This window comes from Phasianus colchicus, chromosome Z (assembly GCF_987193195.1).
Source record: "Phasianus colchicus chromosome Z, bPhaCol1.hap1.1, whole genome shotgun sequence".
Taxonomy (NCBI): Eukaryota; Metazoa; Chordata; class Aves; order Galliformes; family Phasianidae; genus Phasianus; species Phasianus colchicus.
Window position 1 is genome coordinate 83698663 of NC_143476.1, and position 20830 is coordinate 83719492.

At 50.4% G+C, this 20830-nt stretch overlaps 1 protein-coding gene across 5 annotated transcripts in view; it reads right to left on the minus strand.

Annotated features, from left to right (window-relative positions):
• The window catches only part of CNTFR (ciliary neurotrophic factor receptor), a 169019-nt gene that overhangs the window by 63749 nt on the left and 84440 nt on the right, over window positions 1–20830 (minus strand). For all 5 annotated transcript variants that reach the window (XM_090130556.1, XM_090130557.1, XM_090130558.1 and 2 more), the window contains one exon: window positions 4484–4565. In XM_090130556.1, the coding sequence (XP_089986682.1) occupies window positions 4484–4565 (82 nt within the window). Of the gene's footprint in view, window positions 1–4483; window positions 4566–20830 lie in introns of those variants that run through there.

The following is a 20830-nucleotide window of genomic DNA, read 5'->3' on the forward strand; positions in this document are numbered from 1 at the left end:
CATCTGGAGATGAAACACCAGAGCAAAACATGGCCTGAGATGCATGGAGATGCCAGCAGATGGGAAGGCGCTATCACAGAATTATAGAATGACTTGGGTTGGAACGGACCTTAAAGATTACTTGATCTTCAACCCATGGGCAGGTATGCCATGCAAGACAACAAGAAGGCAGAGCTCACTCAGAGAGAAGCCTGCACCAAGGCAGTCACACTCACACGTGTGTGTTGTCCTTCTGACCTTGCCTTCCCCACAACAAACAGTGAGCAGCTGCGTACGGGCGTTTACAGAAATTCCAAAACACTCCATTGCACACACATCTCACCCTGGAGAAAGGATGGGAAACCAAACAAACAACACATGACAGATGTTTGTCATGTCACTTAATGCATGACTGAATGGCACTCTGATAGCGTGATAAAAGCAGAGAATAGACCTCTGCTTGGAGAGACTGCTCCCGCACCGCCGCTTTAGAGCCAGTGCACGCATTTCAGAAGGGCTGGCTACAAACACTCAGTACCAGGGAAGACTGATAAGAGTAATAGGGAAAAGGTAAGAATTGGGCTTGAGTAAGAGGATGCTGAGTAGAAGCCCAGCCATTGGCCCGGCTGGGGTCTTTAGGTATCTATCTGGTGCTAACGTCTGTACCCTGAAATCTAGCAGAGAAAAGCACAAGGAGGTCCAAAGGCTGTGTGCTGAGGCTTCCCTTGAATCTGGAGTCTCTGAAAGAGCAAAGAGGTGAGAAAGGGTCTAAGATAATCCCAAACCTCTGTCTTGTACTGGGTTTCCTGCAACCTGTGCAGCAGCACATCTCACCGGCGCAGCCACTTGCTTTGTTAAAAGAGTTTTACAGATCCGTTATTTATAACATGAATGATACAGAGCAGAGCTGTCAGTCACCAGGACCAGCTCAGAGCAGGACTCCAGCACTCAAGAAGCTTGTTCTGGGTTGACATGAACACCAGCTGCTGCAGAGAAAAGCAAGAGAAAAGCACAGCACCATCTGCCCCTTGGCAGAGCAGAGCCCAAGAAGGCAGGCAGGAGGGATGCATCCCCAGACTCCCTGCCAGCCTTCAGAACTGGTGCACAGTCATCCCAGGAATCACACACACAACTATATTTCTGCTTCAGATATTTTTTTTTTAACAGCGAATAATGGGACAGAATCAAGCAGAAAGAATGGCCGGATGCCTGAGGCTTTGCAAACCCTGTTTCTGAAGTGATCAGAGGAAGCAAAGCTGTTTGTCCTGGGGGGCACAGAAGGATCCTAAGATAGTCCAACCTGCTGAGCAGGTAAGTAAAATCAGATGCAAGAGAAACAGCAAGGGATGGAAGAGGGAAGAGGATCACAGCCCCAGCTCTGGAAATTCAGTGATGTGCAGGAATAGGAAAACTCCAGCTGTGAACAGGGAGAAAAAAGGGGAATTAAAAATCATCCCAAACTTTTTTCTCCTGTCCCAGCACTACTGAAATAGTGAAATTCCAGATTATTCTGCTGCAGAAAAATACACCTCTGTTCCCAAACTTGCACAAATTGGGTCTCTAGTGGTCCCGTATCTCCCTAAAACCTGTCATGTAAGTATACTCTGCATTGTAAAGTGGCTCTGCAAGCCCAGAGGCATTGTCAGCATGCTGTGCTGAATGCATCTCTCATCAAGGAGCCGTGAGACTCCTGCTCCAATAGTACACTGAGAATATCTTCCTGGATGCCTCCATGGGCTCAGTCCTCCCTGGGTGTAGGACATGGGTAGCATCATATCTGGCAACGTAAGTACAGAAGCTGTCACAAATGAACCCCCTGGGCCCCACTGGAAGTGCAGTAAGGACTTTCATCCCAGCACTTTAACTGCATGTCATCTGAATCACTATCAGAAAACCAGATGCATGTCTACAAACCAACCATGCACCTGTATGAAAATAACACCACCCTTACAAAGAAACAAAGGCAAAACCCGAAGAAGCAAAGCAACTGGTTTAACCCTGCCAGGCTGATGCTCCAGGGACCTTCATGGGCCGAGTGATGCAGGAACATAGTTGGTCACATCCTTGTCAGCCAACATAAACATCACATGAAGTAAAGGGGAGAAAAGAAGGTATGCACAGTCGACCTGCTCTCAGAGAAGCCAATTTGCATGGCTTTGCTGTGCATTTCAAAGGCTGTTTATCGGTTCAGGCTTTGTCTTAGATGCAATGTGGGCAGCATCTCTAACGAGGCGCGTGCGGACGGGAGCTCTTGGGAGGCTTTGCAGCAGAACCGATTGCAAACGATTAGTGCTGGGGCTGAAGGGAGCAGGAGAGGAGGGAAACTGATGAAACAAAATCCCTGTCTTTTCCTCGGTTGAGGAAGGATGGGGGCTAATTGCCTGTTACTGGTGAGAAACAGTGGTGATAGTGGCTCCTCCGCTCATCAATAAATTAACCCCAGCTTGCAGCGCCTGAAATGCATTAATTTCCAGAGATGTTCATCTCTTTCTCTCCTCTCCCACGTGAAAACATAATTATTGCTTAAACATGAGTTAATTCAGCAAGGTGAGGATCAATAAAACAGAATTACTCCTCTTTTAAAAGCAGAGAAATCTCAATCTGGAACAGCTGCGGATATAACTCTGGCAAGGCTGACAGATGGGGACAGGGCTCTCTCTGGTCACGGCACCTAAGACCTAAGAGCTGCCTCTTGCACGGATTGCTGCAGCACCACTCATGCTGGTGCAGCATACTGAGTGCAGCACAGCCACCCAGCATGATGGGATCCACAGTGCAGAGTGACTGCTTTGGTAGCAGTGGGATGGACAGTGAGCACACCATGCAACCTCCATTCACCCATCCAGCCCCACTGAGTAATCCATCCTTGTGTCTCCTGCTTGACACTTACCTTTAGCAATCTACCATGGATACCAAGGAAAGGAGCAGTACAGAAGGGGGGGATCCTGCTGGCTGGTAGTTAGGCAGGATCGTGTACTCAGTCATGGTGGTTATTAACCCATGCTCAGGTGAAGCAAGCATGGCGTGGGTATCACCAAACTGGTTTGCCAGAAGCAAACTGTTCCCTGGAGCAAGACTGTCCTAGGGAGGGATGGAGGAAGGGCAGTTAATGCATGTCCCCTCAGGTCTGACCATCTCCACCCCAAAAACCTTAGGGCTTGGGGAGCCGTATCCAAAAGAAATGTGCCCTTCACTCCTCCAGCTCCAAGGAGAAGGAGCAAAGATGAGCAGTGGAGGAGTTAACACATGAGCAACCTCACCACTGCTGCATCCAATGCTGCTTTTATAAATTCATGTGGCACTTTGCAGGACGCTCCAGTAATCACCAGTGTGCACGTGAGAGCCAGAAGCGGGTGGCCAGCCTCACTGCGCTGTGCTCCTGCTTGCTTAACAGCTTGTCACATCCTCCTCGCTCACGTATTCAGTGCTAATGCATCTCTTAAAGTGCTTCATGAGCTATTAAAGTTGAACGTGCCTCAAGAGCATGATAAATGGACTCTACACCTGCATCTTCCCCCACTCCATCCAGTCACTGCCATCAGTGGGATTCATTCATCTTCCAGCCCCACTTCTCCAGCCTAAGCAGCAAGTGCAGACAGGGGATGAGGGCAGGGAATGAGGGGAGGCTGCAGCTATAAGAAAGAGGTGAGCTCTGGGCAAGGAAAACAAGCAAACCCACATGCCACCAAATCCCAGCTGCAGGGCTGCACAAAACCACTCATCTGAATTTAGAGCAGGTCAGTAAGGTGCTCCTGCAGGGTTCCACAACCCCAAGTTCACGAATGCACAGGTATTCTTATCAGAGCTAGCCATCAAAATTCCACCCTATAACCCACTGAAAGCAACTGCTGGCTGTCAGGAAAACCATGGAGGCCCCCCATTCTGTTCTCTTTTACAGGGCTCCCACAAGTGACTCCATAGATAAACCGAGACAGTTGCCCAAAAACATCCTGCTCAGATCTGGACCCAGGTTGGCATGGGGTCCTCCAGCTCCCAGTGCCATCAATGACTCTAAAATATCGTCTCTCTGAAGCCCCAGATCCTCTGCTCACCTAGAGAGGCATGAGCTGATGGTGGGTGCAGATGCGAGGTGAGGACAAAATCACCCCAAGGAGATCACAGCACAATGGGGCAGCACTGATAGCCATGGGATTGGGTTTGAGGCATTGGAGCTGTCACACTCTGCTTCCCAGCCTCCCTTCCCTTCATGGGAACATGAGTAAAAGGGATGGGAAAGGCTGCAGGGGCATCCTGGAACAAGCAGGAGTCTGGGCAGGAGGAAGTGCACCAAGGGGGACCAGCAGGTGCTGGTGGGACACAGGACGCCCAAATCCCTAGCACAGGCAGGAGGGGATGCCCACATCAAGCAGAGGAGAAAACAATGACATCCAGAAATATAACACCAAGCAAATGCGGAAAGCACACCCAGCTTGTGCTAGGAAAGAGGCCAGAAGAGCAGCACCCGCATTTGTTGGGATCCCCCTGGAGCTGGGACAAGACTCACCCTGCTGGCTGTGCCTCTGAGCATACACCACCACCACCACGGCGAGCACCACGCAGCAGGCTGACGGGACAGGATTGGCCATCTGTGGAAGCAAGCACAGGCAGAAGCAGTCACGATTTGCCACAGGAGAGCTTGCAAGCAGTGCACCCAGAGCTGGACCCTGCATGGCAGGAGCAAGGGGATGCCATGAGAGTGGTGAGGGGCTGGAACAGGCTGCCCAGAGAGGCTGTGGATGCCCCTTCCCTGGATGTGTTCAAGACCACATTGGATGGGGCCCTGGGCAGCCTGGTCTAGTATTAAATAGGGAGGTTGGTGGCCTGTGGCAGGGGGATTTTGGAGATCTATGATCCTTGAGGTCCCTTCCAACCATGGCCATTCTGTGATTCTGTGATGCCATGCAGCAAGATTTCAGCTCTGCAATGGGAGAACTTATAGCAAAAGGAGGTGCTCTGTCACCACACACTTCATGGTTCCATGGCCTGTGGCACTTTCCAACAGAGCTGCCAGCAGACTCAGGTGCCTGCAGGCTATGATACACCTTGCACAACTGCTCTCTTTTTCTCCTCTGCTTTTCAACTTCTCCCCAAGAAGTCAAGCCCTGGGGCTGGGCTCCCTTCAGCATCTGCCTGCAAATGGTCTACAGAGAGGCACGTGTAACCCAACCAAGATAAGCAACAAGGAGTTATCTTTTCTTCATAAAAGATGGAGCCATACCCCATCTCTTCATGGCAATGCTCTGTGCTTAGGATATGCAAGATGCAGATGCCATCCCTGCTGCAGCCTTTCTGGGATCACAAGAAACAGCATGACCCTCCCTGGTCACACAGCAAATAGGGTTGATGCAGGGGACCAGAGCAGGAGGGAGCTGCTGGGTTGGCAGTGCTGCCAGCCTGTCTGCCAGGAGGTGAACAGCACTGCGTGAAAAGCAAATTACACCTTCACAACCGTTTAAACCTCTCTAATCTAAAGCGTCGTACTGGTAACGCGCAGAGGATTGCCTTTTAATCTAGAACATGAGTATAGGCTCGTTAGCCAGATGGCATCCATTTAGACCTAAATAAAGCAGGAGCTGCATCGGCCAGCAAAAAAAACAAAAAAAACCCAGCAAAACATATTCCCTTACCAACACAGCCCATGCAGGAGCCCAGATGGCTTCGAGTTCGCAGCAGGACATGATATTTGGTGGGCTGGATAGGAAAGCAAGCATGGCTGGGTGCACAGGTTTTGCAGGGCAGTGGTACCAGCCCAGCTCCTAATGCCTCTCCAGGGGAGCAATAGGGGCACTGAAAATGGGGAGCGCAGAGAAGAGACAGGACATTGCTGCTGGAATGATGGCAATAGGTTTGCACCACAAGGGCTGGTGGTGAGAGAGATCCCCACACACCAAGGCACCTGCCCCAGCCCTCCTGGGTCACTGTGAACAAATCACTCTCCCTGTGCCTCAGTTTCCCCACCTACAAAGTAGATATATTGGCCTTTGAAAGCTCAGGTCGAGGAAATTTACTACTAATTACTACATTATTACACTGTGCTTCTGTTCTGCTCCTTCTTTCCTCACGCCGCTCCCCAGTCTGCATCCTGCACTCAACCTCACCACACCCTATGTGACACTGCTGCCATTCGTGTCCCCATCCCAGCGGGGATGCAGCCCCCAAGAGATCACCCTGCTCACTGCAGCCTCAGTGCTGATGCTATACCAAGCATTGCACTCCCAATCTCACATCTACTGCTTCTCCTGGGGATCACAGCCTCCCACCCTTCCTGCTCCTCATCTTATCAAGTCATTAAAATAATTGCTGCTGCTTCTGCCTGCCTGCCTGGAAGCCTCCCCTGAGGCAAGACCCATGCACAGATGAGTACCAGAGGGAGGGGATTCTCAAGGGTGATGCTGCTCGGTTTACAAGGGCAGAATAGAGTAGGGAAATGGCCAGGGTCCTCTGGGAGCCCACAGTGCCCACTGCCGGCACAGAGATCCCACTGCTCAGCTGTTTTTGCCCCTGAAAATCTCCATTTCATCTCAGAGACAAGCCTTGCAGCCAGGCAGGAATAGGAGCTATTTCAGTGTGAAAAATCTAGAGAGAAAACCAACTTTTTCTTACTCAAATCACAATTTCCCATGCAGCATTTGCTTCGTTTGCCTGTTTTGCCCAAAGCCATTATTATTCTTTTTCCAAACACATAACAAAACCTCCAACATTTCTGCAGATGCTTCCAATGCAAATTTCCGTTGGCTGCATGTGCTCATCTAGTGCTGTTTCTAACAGATGCCTGCACCCTGGCAGGCAGGTGCATGGGGCAGCATACAGCAGAGCACCATCCATGCTTGAACAGAAGGGACCCTGGGCTGTGTCCCTGTTCCTGCAGGAAACATACGAAAGGTGACAGCAGGGAACCACATTTATATCACAGCAAACCCAGTGGTGGGGAACTCAATCTTCTGCAGAAAAGCAGTTCGGACAATATTTGCTTTTGCCCCTGCGGTGAATCATTTCTTGGCAGCAGAGTGGAAAGTGGAGCTCTGATGGTCATTCTTAGAGACTGTTTCAATGTGGACATGAGCATGATCCACTCCAGCAGTTCTCATTCTATCCAAACGTGTTTCCAGCGGGTCAGACAGGCCCTTTGTAAGCAAGATGTGGCCAGAACTAAGATGTGAAGACAAGACCCAAGTGCCCCTGAACTGGGGTGAGGGGCACAGTGATGGGATGTGAACTGGAGTGGTGTGATGGGGTGGGACTGGCAGCAGGATGGGGAGTAGGTATCTAGCCAGAAAACAAAATGCCAGCCTCTGCTGCACAGTCCCAGGGTCCTCTTCTGCACTGGCTGAGATCCTTTCCCACCTCCTGTTAATGTGATCCTCAAAGCCATGGAGACACTTGCTGGTTAATGAGGTAGCAACCAGTTATGGCCTGCTGAAAGCTGCTCGGCCATCCTGCGAGCATCTGCCAGAAATGTGCAGAAGACGCCTTGGTTTCCAAACCTCATGACTGCACGACAGCCTTCTGTCAGGAAATTCCCCCAGCTCTGCTGTTACAGGGCCCAGCTCTCAAGTGGTGATCCAGAAGAGAAAAAAACCCCAAAACCTCAATTAACTCATTTCCTCCCTGTATGTCTCCACTGCAGCTCTGCCAAGAGCCGTCCATGGGCTCTGGACTGTGATGAGCCCACACTGCTGACACCAACTGCAGCTGCTGTGCTACACCTGCACCAGCAGTAGGCATGAAGCTCTGCCTGCACTGCACGTGCCCGTAACAACACTGCAGCACACCTGCACTACAGATGCTGACTGCTGATGTTACAGCACACCTGTCCTGCAGATGCTGGCTGTAAATGCTATGGTATGCCTGCAGTGCAGGTGCTGACTACGGACACCCCAGAACACCTATATCCTGAGGAGATGTGACAACTTTCTCTGCTGCTGGGACATGATGCTACGCCTATATTGCAGACACTGACTGCAAACAGTGCATCTGCACTGGAGATGCAGCAGACACCTCCTGGGCACCAGATCGACAGGAAAAGGCTGACCACAGCCACCCGTGGTTGCTCAGCCAGCCCTCTGTTCACAGAGCCCATGCTACCGCTGTCCCATGTGAGAGCTGCATGGGACAGAGAGACATCCCATCACTGGTCCCCACAAGGATTACACTTCTCCTCAAAATGGAGGAAAACAGACAACAATACCCTTGCTGCTCAACATCTAACATGAGAGGTTTATTTGCAGCCCTAAAGCTCTGTTGCTTCCCAGTGCCCCATCTGCACTGGACCTTATTTTTCAGCTCAAGAGAAGAGAAGACAGGCTTTAGCATCTCTTAATATGTGCTTCATAAAGCCTTATCGGCAGGGTCAGCCGTGTTACTTGAAAGTGCTCCTTAAATCTAATTTAAGCTCCCACTGTCAAGATGGTGATTAGCACACTGTCTGCCCAGACCAAGCGCTGCTGGACCAGTTGAAATTAATTGGCTCCTTGCTCTTGAGAACTCCACCTCTTCCCTGCTGGAAGAAGGAGAAATGGACAGAAAATGAAGGGAAGTCCTTAAAAAAAATTCCCACCTCTTCTGTTTGAAGACATGCACAGCAAGGCGGCCATAGGCTTAGAATCATTAAGGTTGGAAGAGACCACTAGTCCATCTGCTTAAGGGACTTTTGGCTGTACTGCATGAATGCTCAAGCTTGGAGCCAAGACATAACCAGGACCTCAGTGAGAATGGCACCCACCAAAGCTTCTCACTGTGCTCACAGGGATGGAAGAGGTGGCTCTGCTGGAGTGTAATGCCACAGCAGCTTTCCAGGAGGCGCAGCAGGGAGCTGAGAAGATTGACAGATGTGTGAGCATCCCAGAAACATCACAGGCCAATTGGGGAACTGCCTGCTTGGATTCGGGGACAGGTAATTGCTGGCTTGTCTGGATCACAGACATGATGGGCAGGGAGCTGTGGACCAGAGATCACCAGGACAACCAATCTCAGCCATTGTCCTTGTCTGCAGGGCTGGGAGGATCACTGCTCCAGGAACAGGGTGGGTATCTTTCCTTTCAAGCCAGCCCTATGCAAAATGACAAAGTGAGTCCCACTACATTAAAACTGCAGACAACACCCTGATCCTGAGAAGGGGACAGTAGGTGCTACAACCTGCCCTCCTCCAAGGACATGAAGGGGACCATCCTTGCAGTGTGGCTCTCTGCCAAGCGTGTCCTACCTTCTTAAGCATCATCCAAGCACATTACTGGGATCATCTCCAGCAGCCCTGTTTATGAACAGCCCTTGGCTCCACAGCCATTCTTCTAGCCTAACGCACGGGCAGCTGCCTGTCGCCGTCTGTCCCCTCTTCCTGCCTCACAGAGGGACATTTCCTGCAGCTCGTACCAGTCCTCACCACTGCCACCAAACGAACCAGCCTATCTGCAAGCGAAGGGCAGCGGTCCAAGCCCAGCCATCTGTTCCAGTGGTGATAAAAGGCAACACAAAGCTTGGCATATTAATAAGCGATGCGTGTCTTCGAAATCGGTTCTGGGAGAAAGCATGGGAGGGCAGGAGGAGGATGAATCCTTACAGGCATGGGTTGCTGAGAAACATCACCCCTGAGCCTGTTCTTCACCACCCCAGCACACACACGGCATGAAGCTATGGTGAGCCCCAGTCCTTCCCCTCCTTCCCCCTCCATACTGATGCCCTGAGATGGAGGAAACAAGACCAAATGGTTGTTGTTTTTTTTTTTTTTTGGTCACTGTTGTGTATTCCCCCCTTTTCAATCAACTTTCCCCTGCACTGAGCACTTCCTGGCTCCCTGCAGAGACATGCTGCAGAAATCAATCAACAGTTGGCTTCTACGAAAGAAGTGCCACAGCTTTTCTGGAGCCTCTGTTTGAGTGGGGCCTTGGGTTGTCACTTTCCAAGATGCTTCCTCTTCACATCAATGGGAGATACATTGATGGGAGAAGGGAGATGCTTGAGGATCCCACATTTTCCAGTGCCCCTCCCAAGAAGGTGGAGAAATCACCATGACCATTGTGTTTGGTGGAAGGTCCTGCTCCTTCCACCTCTCCAGGAACACACTCTTAGTGCCGCACTGGATTTTAACACATGAACTTTCAGTATTCAGGCACGAAAACAGAAAAATAATGATGATGGGGGAAAAAAAAAAAGACAAAAACAAAACCCTAAAACACATCTCTAAGCACAAAGCTCCAGACTTTTTAGGGAGTCCCAGCTGCTGGAGTCTGGGTTCAGTTTGTGATTTCCAGTCAACGCTTGCAGCGTTTCTTATGTTGTTCATAGGGCAGCATTGCCTTTCAATTTCTCCCATGATTTTGCTCAAAACTCAGCTTTTTGCCCTGAGGACAGTCTGTGGCCGAGCTGCTTTATAAACTCACAAATATGCCTTAGAAAGCTCCAGGGCAGAGAAAGACATCACAGCATTAAAGTCCAACACCATGTCACAGTCACACGCTGTCCTAAGCGAAACAGAGAGGAAAGGGAAAAATACAATCAGGGGAGGAGGGGGAAGCCCAGAATGACGTGCTAACATCTTGAATAAAAAATCCTGTTTGTATCTTTGCTCTGGCATGGTGGAAAAGCAGAGCTCGGAACAGTCCCAACTGCCACTGCTTTTGCAAGAAAGGAGGATCAGGCTGTTCCATGTGGGATGCTGGGTGCAGGTGGGGGCTTGGGATGCTGGGGGCCAATATTCTCCATACATCTTTGCTGCTTTGAGGATATCTGTCTACCAGTTGCTGTTTCTTCATCCCAATGGCCCCACACTGCCCCCAAATGCCACAGCAGCCCCCAGTTTTTGGACCAGGCAAGCGAAGCAGTGAGCGAGGGGGAATCTGAGGCACAGGGCTGCCCTGTGATTCCTCAAGGCAGAATTGTGGGGAAGCTCATTTTCCCCTTTGGTGACAGCCAGGGGGACTCTCTGCTGCCAGCAGCCCTCTGACAGCTGCAGGGATGTGGAAGACAGTGAAGAGACCAGAGATACACGCTTGCCTAAGAACGCCCTCCCTGGAGAGCAGGAGGAGGAACCAACCCCTTTCCTTTGCACCCCCAAGCATCCTTCTTTGCCTGCTATGCTCACAGCATTTCCAGCAACATTTGGGCCTGCCAAGCATTGCTGCACGGGAGCACACACCAATGCTGCGCCCCAACAGCAACACCAAAAAGGGCCAGGGGCTGATGCAGCTCACCTGGCCTCCAACGAATCTTCGAGGGGTTTCCCAGCCCCGCAGCCCCCCAGGACACCTCTGAGTCCCCCCAGGGTCCCCTGCCTGGGGCCCTGTTGCAGCCTCACAACTGGGAGCGAGTAGAGGATGAGGAGGAAGAAGCAGGGCTGTCCCAAGGCAGCTGTGCTGAAATAAAAGGCACAAAAGCCTCTCACCCAAAACTACAGGAAAATTTAATTATCAAGGACAAAACACCATCTGTTTGTGTGGACTGTGACCTCATGCTGGCCCCTGGCTTTAACAGCTCTTAAATTAGCATGTTTGTTAGGGGGTATTAGCTGTTTGACATCAGGGAGGCAGTTCCATGGGGGCAAGGAGGGGGGGGACGAGGCGGCTGTGCTGCAAACACGTGCCTGAACAGCATGGTGAGCCCACAGCAGGGCTGGGAGGCGATGGGGATCATAGAGCAGCCTGGAAATGCATGGGTCTAACATGCTCCCAGTGCAAAACCGCCCCCAGTGCATGAACAGCACTGGTAAACACAGCTTTGGAAGTGAAAATCCCTTCTGGGTTGAGGCAATGAGCTCTAGTGAGCCCCAGATCACCGCACACAGCTGCTGTCAGCTGAGCCTGGGCACTGAAACGACACAGCCTCTGAGGTTCCTTCTTAAGGTCCCTTCCAACCCAAGCCATTCTGTGATTCTATGATTAATCTGTGTTTGGATGATGGCTCAGCTCTCAGCCTCTATCCAGGTGCGCTGCCAAAAAGAAAAGAGAGAACAAGATGTCTGCAACGAGAGTTTGTAACTGAAAGACAGCAATTAAACAGATATTCAGTAATGAGGAAAAAGTGGTTAAAATGAAATTTGTTTCTAGCCCTGCAAGGGAGGGAAGGCACAAATACTGGGGGCAAGCCCAGGAACTGATTCATCTCCCAGCCAATGCCAAATTGACGTACAGCATCCACACTACTTCCTTACCTACCAACACCAGCAAGGAAAAGATGGTCTGAAGCCTGTCTGCCTATCTGGGAGAAAAACAACCAAGCTCCACTTTATGAGATTCCAGCAGATTTTTCCCAAGCCCTTTTCCTCCCTACCAGCCCTCCTCTCCCGCTCCCAAGCCCAAACAAGCCAGCTCATATCCAGCTGTGCCACTTCCATCTGTCTTAAAACTAGCCAACTGCAGCCCCCCGTGCTCACAACAAACCATCATCAGAAGGTTCACCACCACCACGCATGTGTGCCCCTCCTCAGGCTCCTTCCCAGTGACCACTGCACTGCTGACACCTCTGTAAGCACAGGATCCCCATTAATCGGCTGCATTTTCCTATTGCTCAGTGGGGGGGCTAATCTTCCAGCCTTCCCAGAGAAATCAATTCCTCGGCGAACAGGCGCCAGCGATCTGCATGTGGTGTCTGCTGTCCATGTGAGGGTTTGAGAGGATGCTCCAAAAATGATGCTTGTGCCCTATGCTTGCAAGCCCTAAACCTGTGGTCAAAACAGGTCAGCCTATTGCTCCAGCCACTCCATCCCTGATCTGGCCCCAGGAGCCGTCCCCTACCTGCGCTGTGCTTCCAGCAGCCTCCCCAGTGCTTGTGGCCGGACAGATGCTGACCATGTGTGTGCTTTAACTCCGGACCCTTCCTTCAGGCCCCAGAGCCTTCCACCAAATAAAAAAAAAAAACCCACTGGTGGCCTCCAGCCCTTTCTAAAACTCTGCCTGGATTCGACCTGCCGGAGCACGGCTTGTTTTTTTGTTTTTTTTTTTAATTAGAAAATATTCATCAGCATTTAAAAATAAAATAATAATTATAATAATTTTAAGTGTCAACCAGCTGGGGCTGCAAAAGCTGTGGCGTTTTGGCTCCCGACCGAGCACTTTGATAGAAAGGCTCTTTGGAAAACGCCATCGAAAATATTTAATTTCTCCCAAGGTCTGCATATGGGGCTCATCACTCGCGCATATTACACAGGAATATTCATGCGTGCTGGCCTCCTGTTACAGGATGACGAGCATTTGCTGGTGCAGTGTGCGAGAGAGGCTCCTTCCTTTCCTTTCCTTTCCCTTCCTTTTTTTTTTTTTTTTTACATTTTATTTTGGAAGAAGAAAGCGCTGTATTTTGCCTTCTATCTCCAACTATTCCTCAATGGCAGAAAAAAGGAAAAGCTGAGCCAGCGTCTGGTCCACCTACATCCATCAGCAGGACAGCACCACGGATGGGCAGTAAACAGGGGAAAAACACATTTCTGCCCCCATTTTGCTCCCTTCTAGATGCTCAAAGTCTTGTTAGATAGGGCCCTAGGCAACCTGATCAGGCGGATGGCAAACCTGCCTAGATTAGATGTTGGAACTGGATGGTCTTTGAGGTCCCATCCAACCCAAGCCATTCTGTGATATGGTAGTCATACATGCTCCACCGGGATGAAGGAGCCTGTCAAACACTACTTCTGAAACACGCATGAAAGGAGTAAAAACTATTGAATTTTTCAAACAAAATTTCTGAACAAAATGTTCCTACCTGCATGAGCACACAGGCACACACACACGCATAATTGCTATCAATTTTATTATTTTGGCAATCTGTCCCAAACAGAAAGGAAGGCTGGTGCCAGGTAAGATGCTCACACAGGGCCAGCCAGATCTCACTAATAAGAAAATTATTCAAGGAGAAAAGAGAGCACACCTTAAAGCGCCTCTGGGACATTGCTGTTCTGGGGGAACTCCACTACATAGTGAGCACTGCTGGTCCTTGTAAGTTCAGTGACCATTACTGTGGTCACAAGGCTGGAAGCACACGGAGATAAGGAGAAGTTGAGAAAACAGGACTTGGCCAGACTGGAGAAGGGATGGATTTGAAGGGACCTAACAGCAGCCTGCCAATGCCTATGGGAAGGTGATGGAGATGATGAAGACAGATTCTTACCAGTGCTGCATGGTGGAAAGGCAAGAGATGGCAGGCAGGAACAGCAAAAAAAGGGAGATCAGGCTTGACTTGTCACTGTGAGTACTGTGTTCAGTTTTGAGCCCCTCGCGACAAGAAAGACAGTGAGCTGCTGGAGTGCATCCAGAGAAGCTGTGAAGAGTCTGGAGCACATAACTTATGGGGAGCGACTGAGGGAACGGGGATTGCTCATTCTGGAGAAGAGAAGGCTCAGGGGAACCCTTATCACTCTCTGCAACACCCTGAGAGGAAGCTGTGGCAAAGTGGGGTTGGTCTTTTCTCACAAGTGACAGGAATAGGACAAGAGGGAACGGCCTTAAGTTGTGCCAAGGGAGGTTCAGGTGGGATGTTAGGAAACGTTTCTTCCCTGAAAGAGTGGAGACACATTGGCACAGGCTACCCAGACAGGTGGTGGAGTCAGCATCCCTGGAGGTGTTCAAGAACCAAGGATATGTGGCACTGAGGGACATGGACAGAGGATGGGGCTGGGTTGACAGTTGGACTTGATGATCTTAGTGGTCCTCTCCAACCTAATGATTCCATGACCCTGGTGGAAGAAACAAACTGCTCAGAATGCAGCACTTGCCCTGCTTAGAGCTGGGCTACAGACCTCCCAGGGTCACTTCTAGCCAGGATAGCTGCAGAAGCACATCATCACCAGGAAAAATTAAACACAAATAAGTCCCTTACGAATTCTGGGAGTGGGACAGCTCACTTTGGCACCCCTCTCCAACACACAACTCTTCCCAACAACCCAGCAAGATGTTTCTGAATGCATCTGAACGGATCTCCACTCACTACCGCGTCTTGGATGGAGACCACAGAGCTGCACCATGGCACAGCCCTGATCTCAAGGGAACGGCCTTTCTCCCCACTTCCAAACCTTCTGTGGTTTGGAACACAACTCATACAACACCAGTAAGTGATTAACGAGCGGCCAGGCTCATCAGCACGCACGCTGCGTGCATGGGCGCTTGTGTGCGTGCGCACTGCTCAGTGAGACTTGGCAGGGGAGGGGAGGTGGGGGGAAGAGTGCTGACAAGCAGATGATTAATGGAAATGCATGCAGGAGGAAAAGTAACGTCCGCTGAAACTATAAGCCAGAGCTAGCATGGGAAAGAAATTTGGAGACACCGTCCCCATCCCCTGCTCTCCATGCATCACGCCTCCCAGCTTGGAGCTGCTCGCCAGTCCCTTCCTGGCTTCTATTTTTGCAGGTGCAATTTCATATTTGAAAATAACCATGCTGCACACGCACATATATTTTTTCCTCCTTGGCTCCCAGCTCATTGCATGCGGAAACAGCAGCGCTGGGAGAGTGAACCTCCCAGTGCGCAGCGTGCGGCAGCAATTAGACGTCCAACCGCCCGTCACCCTGCACCTCTGGGTGCAGGCACCCAAAGCCCCACTTGCACCACTTGTGCTTTCCTAGAGGGTATGGGCTTGGAAATACACATAGCGTTACTGCTTTATGCCCAAATAACAGTAAAATGAATAAAAAAGAAAACAATAAAAGAGGCTGAAAACTCAAGCCTGGCTCCGCTCCGAAACTCTGCTTGGAGTCTGTAAATTATATCCAAAGCAGAGCTGGCGCGACTGCACCATCAGCAAAGAGGGAGATCGGGCGGAAAAGAGGGAGCGAGCGTCTGTTCCTTGTCCAGTGCTCATAGGCTCAGCTCAGGTCACCAAATAAATTGCACAGTGGTGCACACTCTTCCCCAGTATTGCTGATGGGATAAGAATAGAGAGGAGTCAACCAGGCAGGGAAAGGAGAGCCTGGAGTTGAAATACTGGGGATGTGATCACAGAATCACAGAATGGTTTGGGTTGGATGGGACCTTTATAGACCATCTCGTCCAATCCACTGCCAGAAGCAGAGAGATCTCCCACTAGATCAGGATGCCCAAAGCTCACTTCTAAGGATGGGGCATCCACAACCTCTTTGGTCAAACACTTTCTGTGCCTCCCCACCTTTCTGGCAAAATTTGCTAACCCAATCTGTAAGTCTGTCTTTCTTATACTGGTGCTGGAGCACCACCATTTCCAGCTGTCACTTGGAAAGGTGATGTGCAGTTGAGAAGACCATCTCAGAGAATTAAGCGAGGGGTGCTCTTCAGCACTTTGCTGCTCAGGTAATGACCAGAGGTGTGTGTGATTGCATTGGATTGCTTGGTGAAACACTTGTACAATTGACATGGTTTAACAGACTGCTGTTTATGAGACGGAGCAGTATTTAAAAGACACACTTCTCTCAGAGCCGCACATAAAATTTGATAGCTAAATAGCTGTAAATGCTACTGAAGTCTGACAACTCAAAGAGGAATAGAGGGTCTGTCATGCAGAGTATCCGCCAATACGCCCGGCCCCGCAGAGCCGACGAGACTTCCAGTCTCATAAAACCTTTTTTATATTGGAAGTGAGAATTTGTGCAGCGCATATGAACTCACTTTTATTGGGCTGGTGTGATGCTGAGAAAATGCAGTTAAAGTTGTATAAGTCCTCCTTGGAGCACTATTGGGGCGTCTATAAATCAAAAGCTTTATCCTGGAACGTGTTTACTAAATAAACCAGCTTTAATTGAGCTTGTGCAAGCCAGAGGATGCCATTCACACACTCCATGCTCCCAGCAAGCAGCCCAACCCTGGCTGCCCTGAACCCACATAGCCTCTGGTGCACTGCATCACCCTGGGCTGGATGGGTACAGTGCTCCATGGAGTACCCATTGCAAATGGGTGCAGAGCTCCATGGGATACTCACTGGAAATGGGAAGCAGAGCTCCATGAGATACGCCATAGAAATGGAGCATTTCCCAACCTCCACAAAGACCTGGCGCACCTCGGCTGGGGAGAAAGATTTGGGCCAAGCTGCCTTATCCCCTGAGGACTCCTACATCTCCACTCTACAGCTGCATTAATTATTTCATCTTAGTCTGGCTTCCTCATTAAGCTAACCTAGACATCCCGCATCTGAGTGACAGCAAGCGAGGCTGCCAGGACCTCAGCCAGCAGCACTGGAAGCTATAGGTTTGATGTGATTTATGGGGACTAATATTACACATATCTCAAACATGCAATCTTCAGAGGACCTGAGGCTGCTGAGCAGAGCGGATGGATGGAGGAGAGCCCACGCAGGGCCAGCAGCTCAGCATCCGGACCGAGCCCGGGTGTTTGCACCTCACCTGTGCTCTTCAAAAAGGGTTGAGCCTTATTGCAGGACCTTTCCCTGGAGGATGCCTCTACCACAGCTGCCAGCAGCAGACCCCGGTGTGACAGCACACATCTGCGCCAGAGCAGACACTGGAGAGCCCTTTTGCCTCTCTGCATTGATGAGGGGGGTTTGAGTTCAGCTAATTTTGGGATGAGGCTCCCCATGGGATGTCTGGCATCCGTGGGCTGTAACAACGCTGCTCGGAGGCATTAGTCAGATCCCCTTTTTCCAATACTGCCAAATCCAAGGCTTTCGTGTGAATCCCCTGCATTTTGCCTGCTCTACAAACAAGTGTGTATAAATGCAAGCCTTCAGCCCCATGGAAGCCTCTGGGGAAAATTCAAAGCAATGAAGAATTATGAGTTGCTTTTCTACGAACCCATCAAAAAGAGAAAAAAAGAAAAAAAAAAAAGCCACTTGAAAAACCCCACATTACTTTTCAGCCCCGTTTTGCCAGCAGTACAGGTCTTTTTCCCACAGTCTAAGGAATCAACACATTTTCAAATCACTCCTGCTTATGGTATTGAATATCAGAACACGATTGCCTTTCATTCAGCAGCTGTTTTGGGATACCGAGGGAAAAGGCAGGCAGTCTAAACTTAGTAAAACACGTGGAAAGGGCTTGATGCATTTTAAAACTTGTTGCAAGCAATTGAAAGGGAAGGGAGAGGTCTGCAAGGGCTGTGTGCAGCGAGGAGGGTTTGGAGCGAGCAAGCAGAGGAGCAGACGGGTTGTGATGTTGGAGTTTAATGGGAACTGAAAGTCAACCCAAAAACATGGCCAGTAGCAAGTTTGACGAGAAAGGGATGGAGCAGCATAGCTGCTTTCTGTGGAAAAACGAGCTTTTCTGGAAAAAGTAGCCCAGCAGATCCAGTGCCTAGGACGCTTTCCTGGGGCTGAGCAGGGATGGGAAGGACCCCACTCTGCAGCTTGGGTCACAGCATCCTTTCCTGTTTCCTATTTATCACAGCACTGGCTCAGGCTCCTTAGAAAAATGCTGTGATACGTGCTCATTTTTCCAGGAAAATCAGCGTTATCTCCAGATTTATCCACCTTCAGCCTGACATGTGGATTCCTCAGCATCTCTGTGTTGCTGGTGGGAAGAAGGTAGTGCCAAGAATAAAGCCAGCAGCTCCCTCCCCTTCCTCTATGCCCAGTCCTGTCCTGCGGATAATGGCAGCACCGCAGCACACTGATGGGCAGGGCACACGCTGTGCTCTTCCCACTATTGAAGGCAGTTATTTAGCCTCGATGAAGCAATGCTATTATCCCATTTCACAGACGGGGAGCTGCAGAGTGGAGATTCAGCTGGTGCGCAGATGAAGGAGGGAGCCTGCAGGGAAGGAAGACACTGAGCCCTCCTCTTGCTGGCAGCATCCCCTGCACATCCTCTGCAACCTCTGCTCACCCCCTGCATATCCCCTGCAACCTCTATTCACCTCTGCAATCTCTGCATATCCCCTGCACCCTCTGCACATCCCCACCCTGGTGCAGCCCCAGAAGCGGTGGGGGCTTGGTGTATTAGAAGGGTAACAAATGGAGGGAGTAGCAACAGGCTACGGAGGATTAACTAAAAGAAGTTTGCTTTGAAGTGCTGGGAGGAGAAAAGCCCTGATTTCCTATGGACTTGTACCACCTAATCTCCCCCACACCGACAGCAATAATTCTGACCTCCTGCTTATGCCTTGTCCCCTGGCTCACCCGTGGGAAGGTGAGGGGTCCCCAGGCCTTACCCAAAATGAAGGCACTGCATTCTCTTGGAGGTGCCTCCCTGGCTGTCAAAGCCTTGCTGCCACTTGGCAGATAGATCCCAGTACAGCACCTTGTCCCCATCCCATTCAACCTATGAGTTCCACCTGTCCCCCTTGTGACCACAGAGCCATAATGCCACCAGGTACACATGGAGGCAGGACTGCTGGGCTCCTAACAAAGACTAAGTGCCTCTCTCCCTCCTCCCAGATTGCAAGCAGATGTGTGCTTAAATTACCTGCTGCTGACTACGATGCTTAGCACAGCGCCACAGACTAGGAGCAGAGTGAAGAAAAATGTGCAGAATGAATGAGGGGAGGATTAGCAGGAATTCAGGCGGCTCTGGAAGGGCAAAGTGTCGCCCTTGCAGAAAACAAATGTCACTTCCTCTGCAAAAATCAGCTGCCCTCAGAAGGAATAAAGCTCCAGCCAAGAGAAGCGTATCCACTTTGAGACATGAAATCTTGCCCTAATGAGGATGAGGATGTTGGGAGGAGTATAGCGTGGGGCTGGGGCATTCAGGGAGCATACCCAGACAGCCTGCTCTGCCCCCAGGGTGCCACTGGGTGCTGGTAACACTCTCCCAGCTGTGGAGATGTTGCTTGAGGCTTGGACACAACAAGTCTGCAACAAAACAGCATCAAACAGGGAGAGATCCTGAAAAACACTTTGCTTGATATGAATGTGCAACTCCTTCCTTCGTCGTACACTGGGCTTTGCAAAGGGAGAGGAAAGATGCACAACCCAGAAAAATAATATTCACTGTAGGATATCATATACAAAAGCCATGAAACGAAGGTATCCAGAAGCACTGGGATTCCTCTTTTCCCATCCTATTTACAGCCACACAAGACCACTGCAAGAGGAAAGCCCATGAGCAGCCATCTGATACCAGTGTGGCACCAAGAAGAATGCAAAAGAATGGGAACCACAGAGAAGCTGACTGTGCTGCACGTGGTTTCCTCTTCCAAAGAGACCCTTCAAGTTCACACACATATCTTCATGTATGGCTGTACAGCCCAATGTGGCTTTGAGCAACCCCCAGGATGGACTGCAGGTGCTCACTCAGCAGGTGAAATCATCAGCATTTTGGCCAGTTGTGTCATGTTCTCTGCCACACTGAAAGTGCCTTTCATCTCCTTACAGCTTCCCATGCATCAGGGCAATGTTCCGCAGGCTGAGCCAGAAAAACCCACTCCCTTTCCCCCTCTCCTCTCCTGGATGGCTCTCAGTGAGCCCATTGTGGTCCCATATGGCGTCCTCCATCCCGGCACAGCTCAGCAAGGAGCAGAGTCAGAGCCCGGGTTGCAGAGCGCTGCGCTGGGTTCATGTACGGGAAACAAAAGACTGGAAATCTCTGAAGTGCACAGCTGGAATCCACACCCCAGCCATGTTTTTTTCTGAGATATCGCATACATTTTTAAAAGCTGTCTGCAGAGGGTTCTGCTGTAAAGCAGTTTAGTGGCTCTACAGTGACACCGCTGCCTGTCACACGGACCTGGGCCTTTGGGTATTCCCCATCCCCAAGCTTATACTTATCAGTAGCCTTTACCCTTCGACTATGAAATTATTAAAGGACAGGACTGCACATCCTGCTCTGCATTCATCCAGCACCAGTGACAAAAGCAGAGTGGGAAAGGAAGGATGCTCTACCCAAAAAAAATCGAAGTCAACCAGGGGCTATCAGGAAACCAAGGTATGTGGATGCCCTGGGGTTCCTCTCCTTGTCCTTATATATGGCCAACACAAGATGACAGCAACAGGAAAGCCCAAGGCAGATATAAGATTC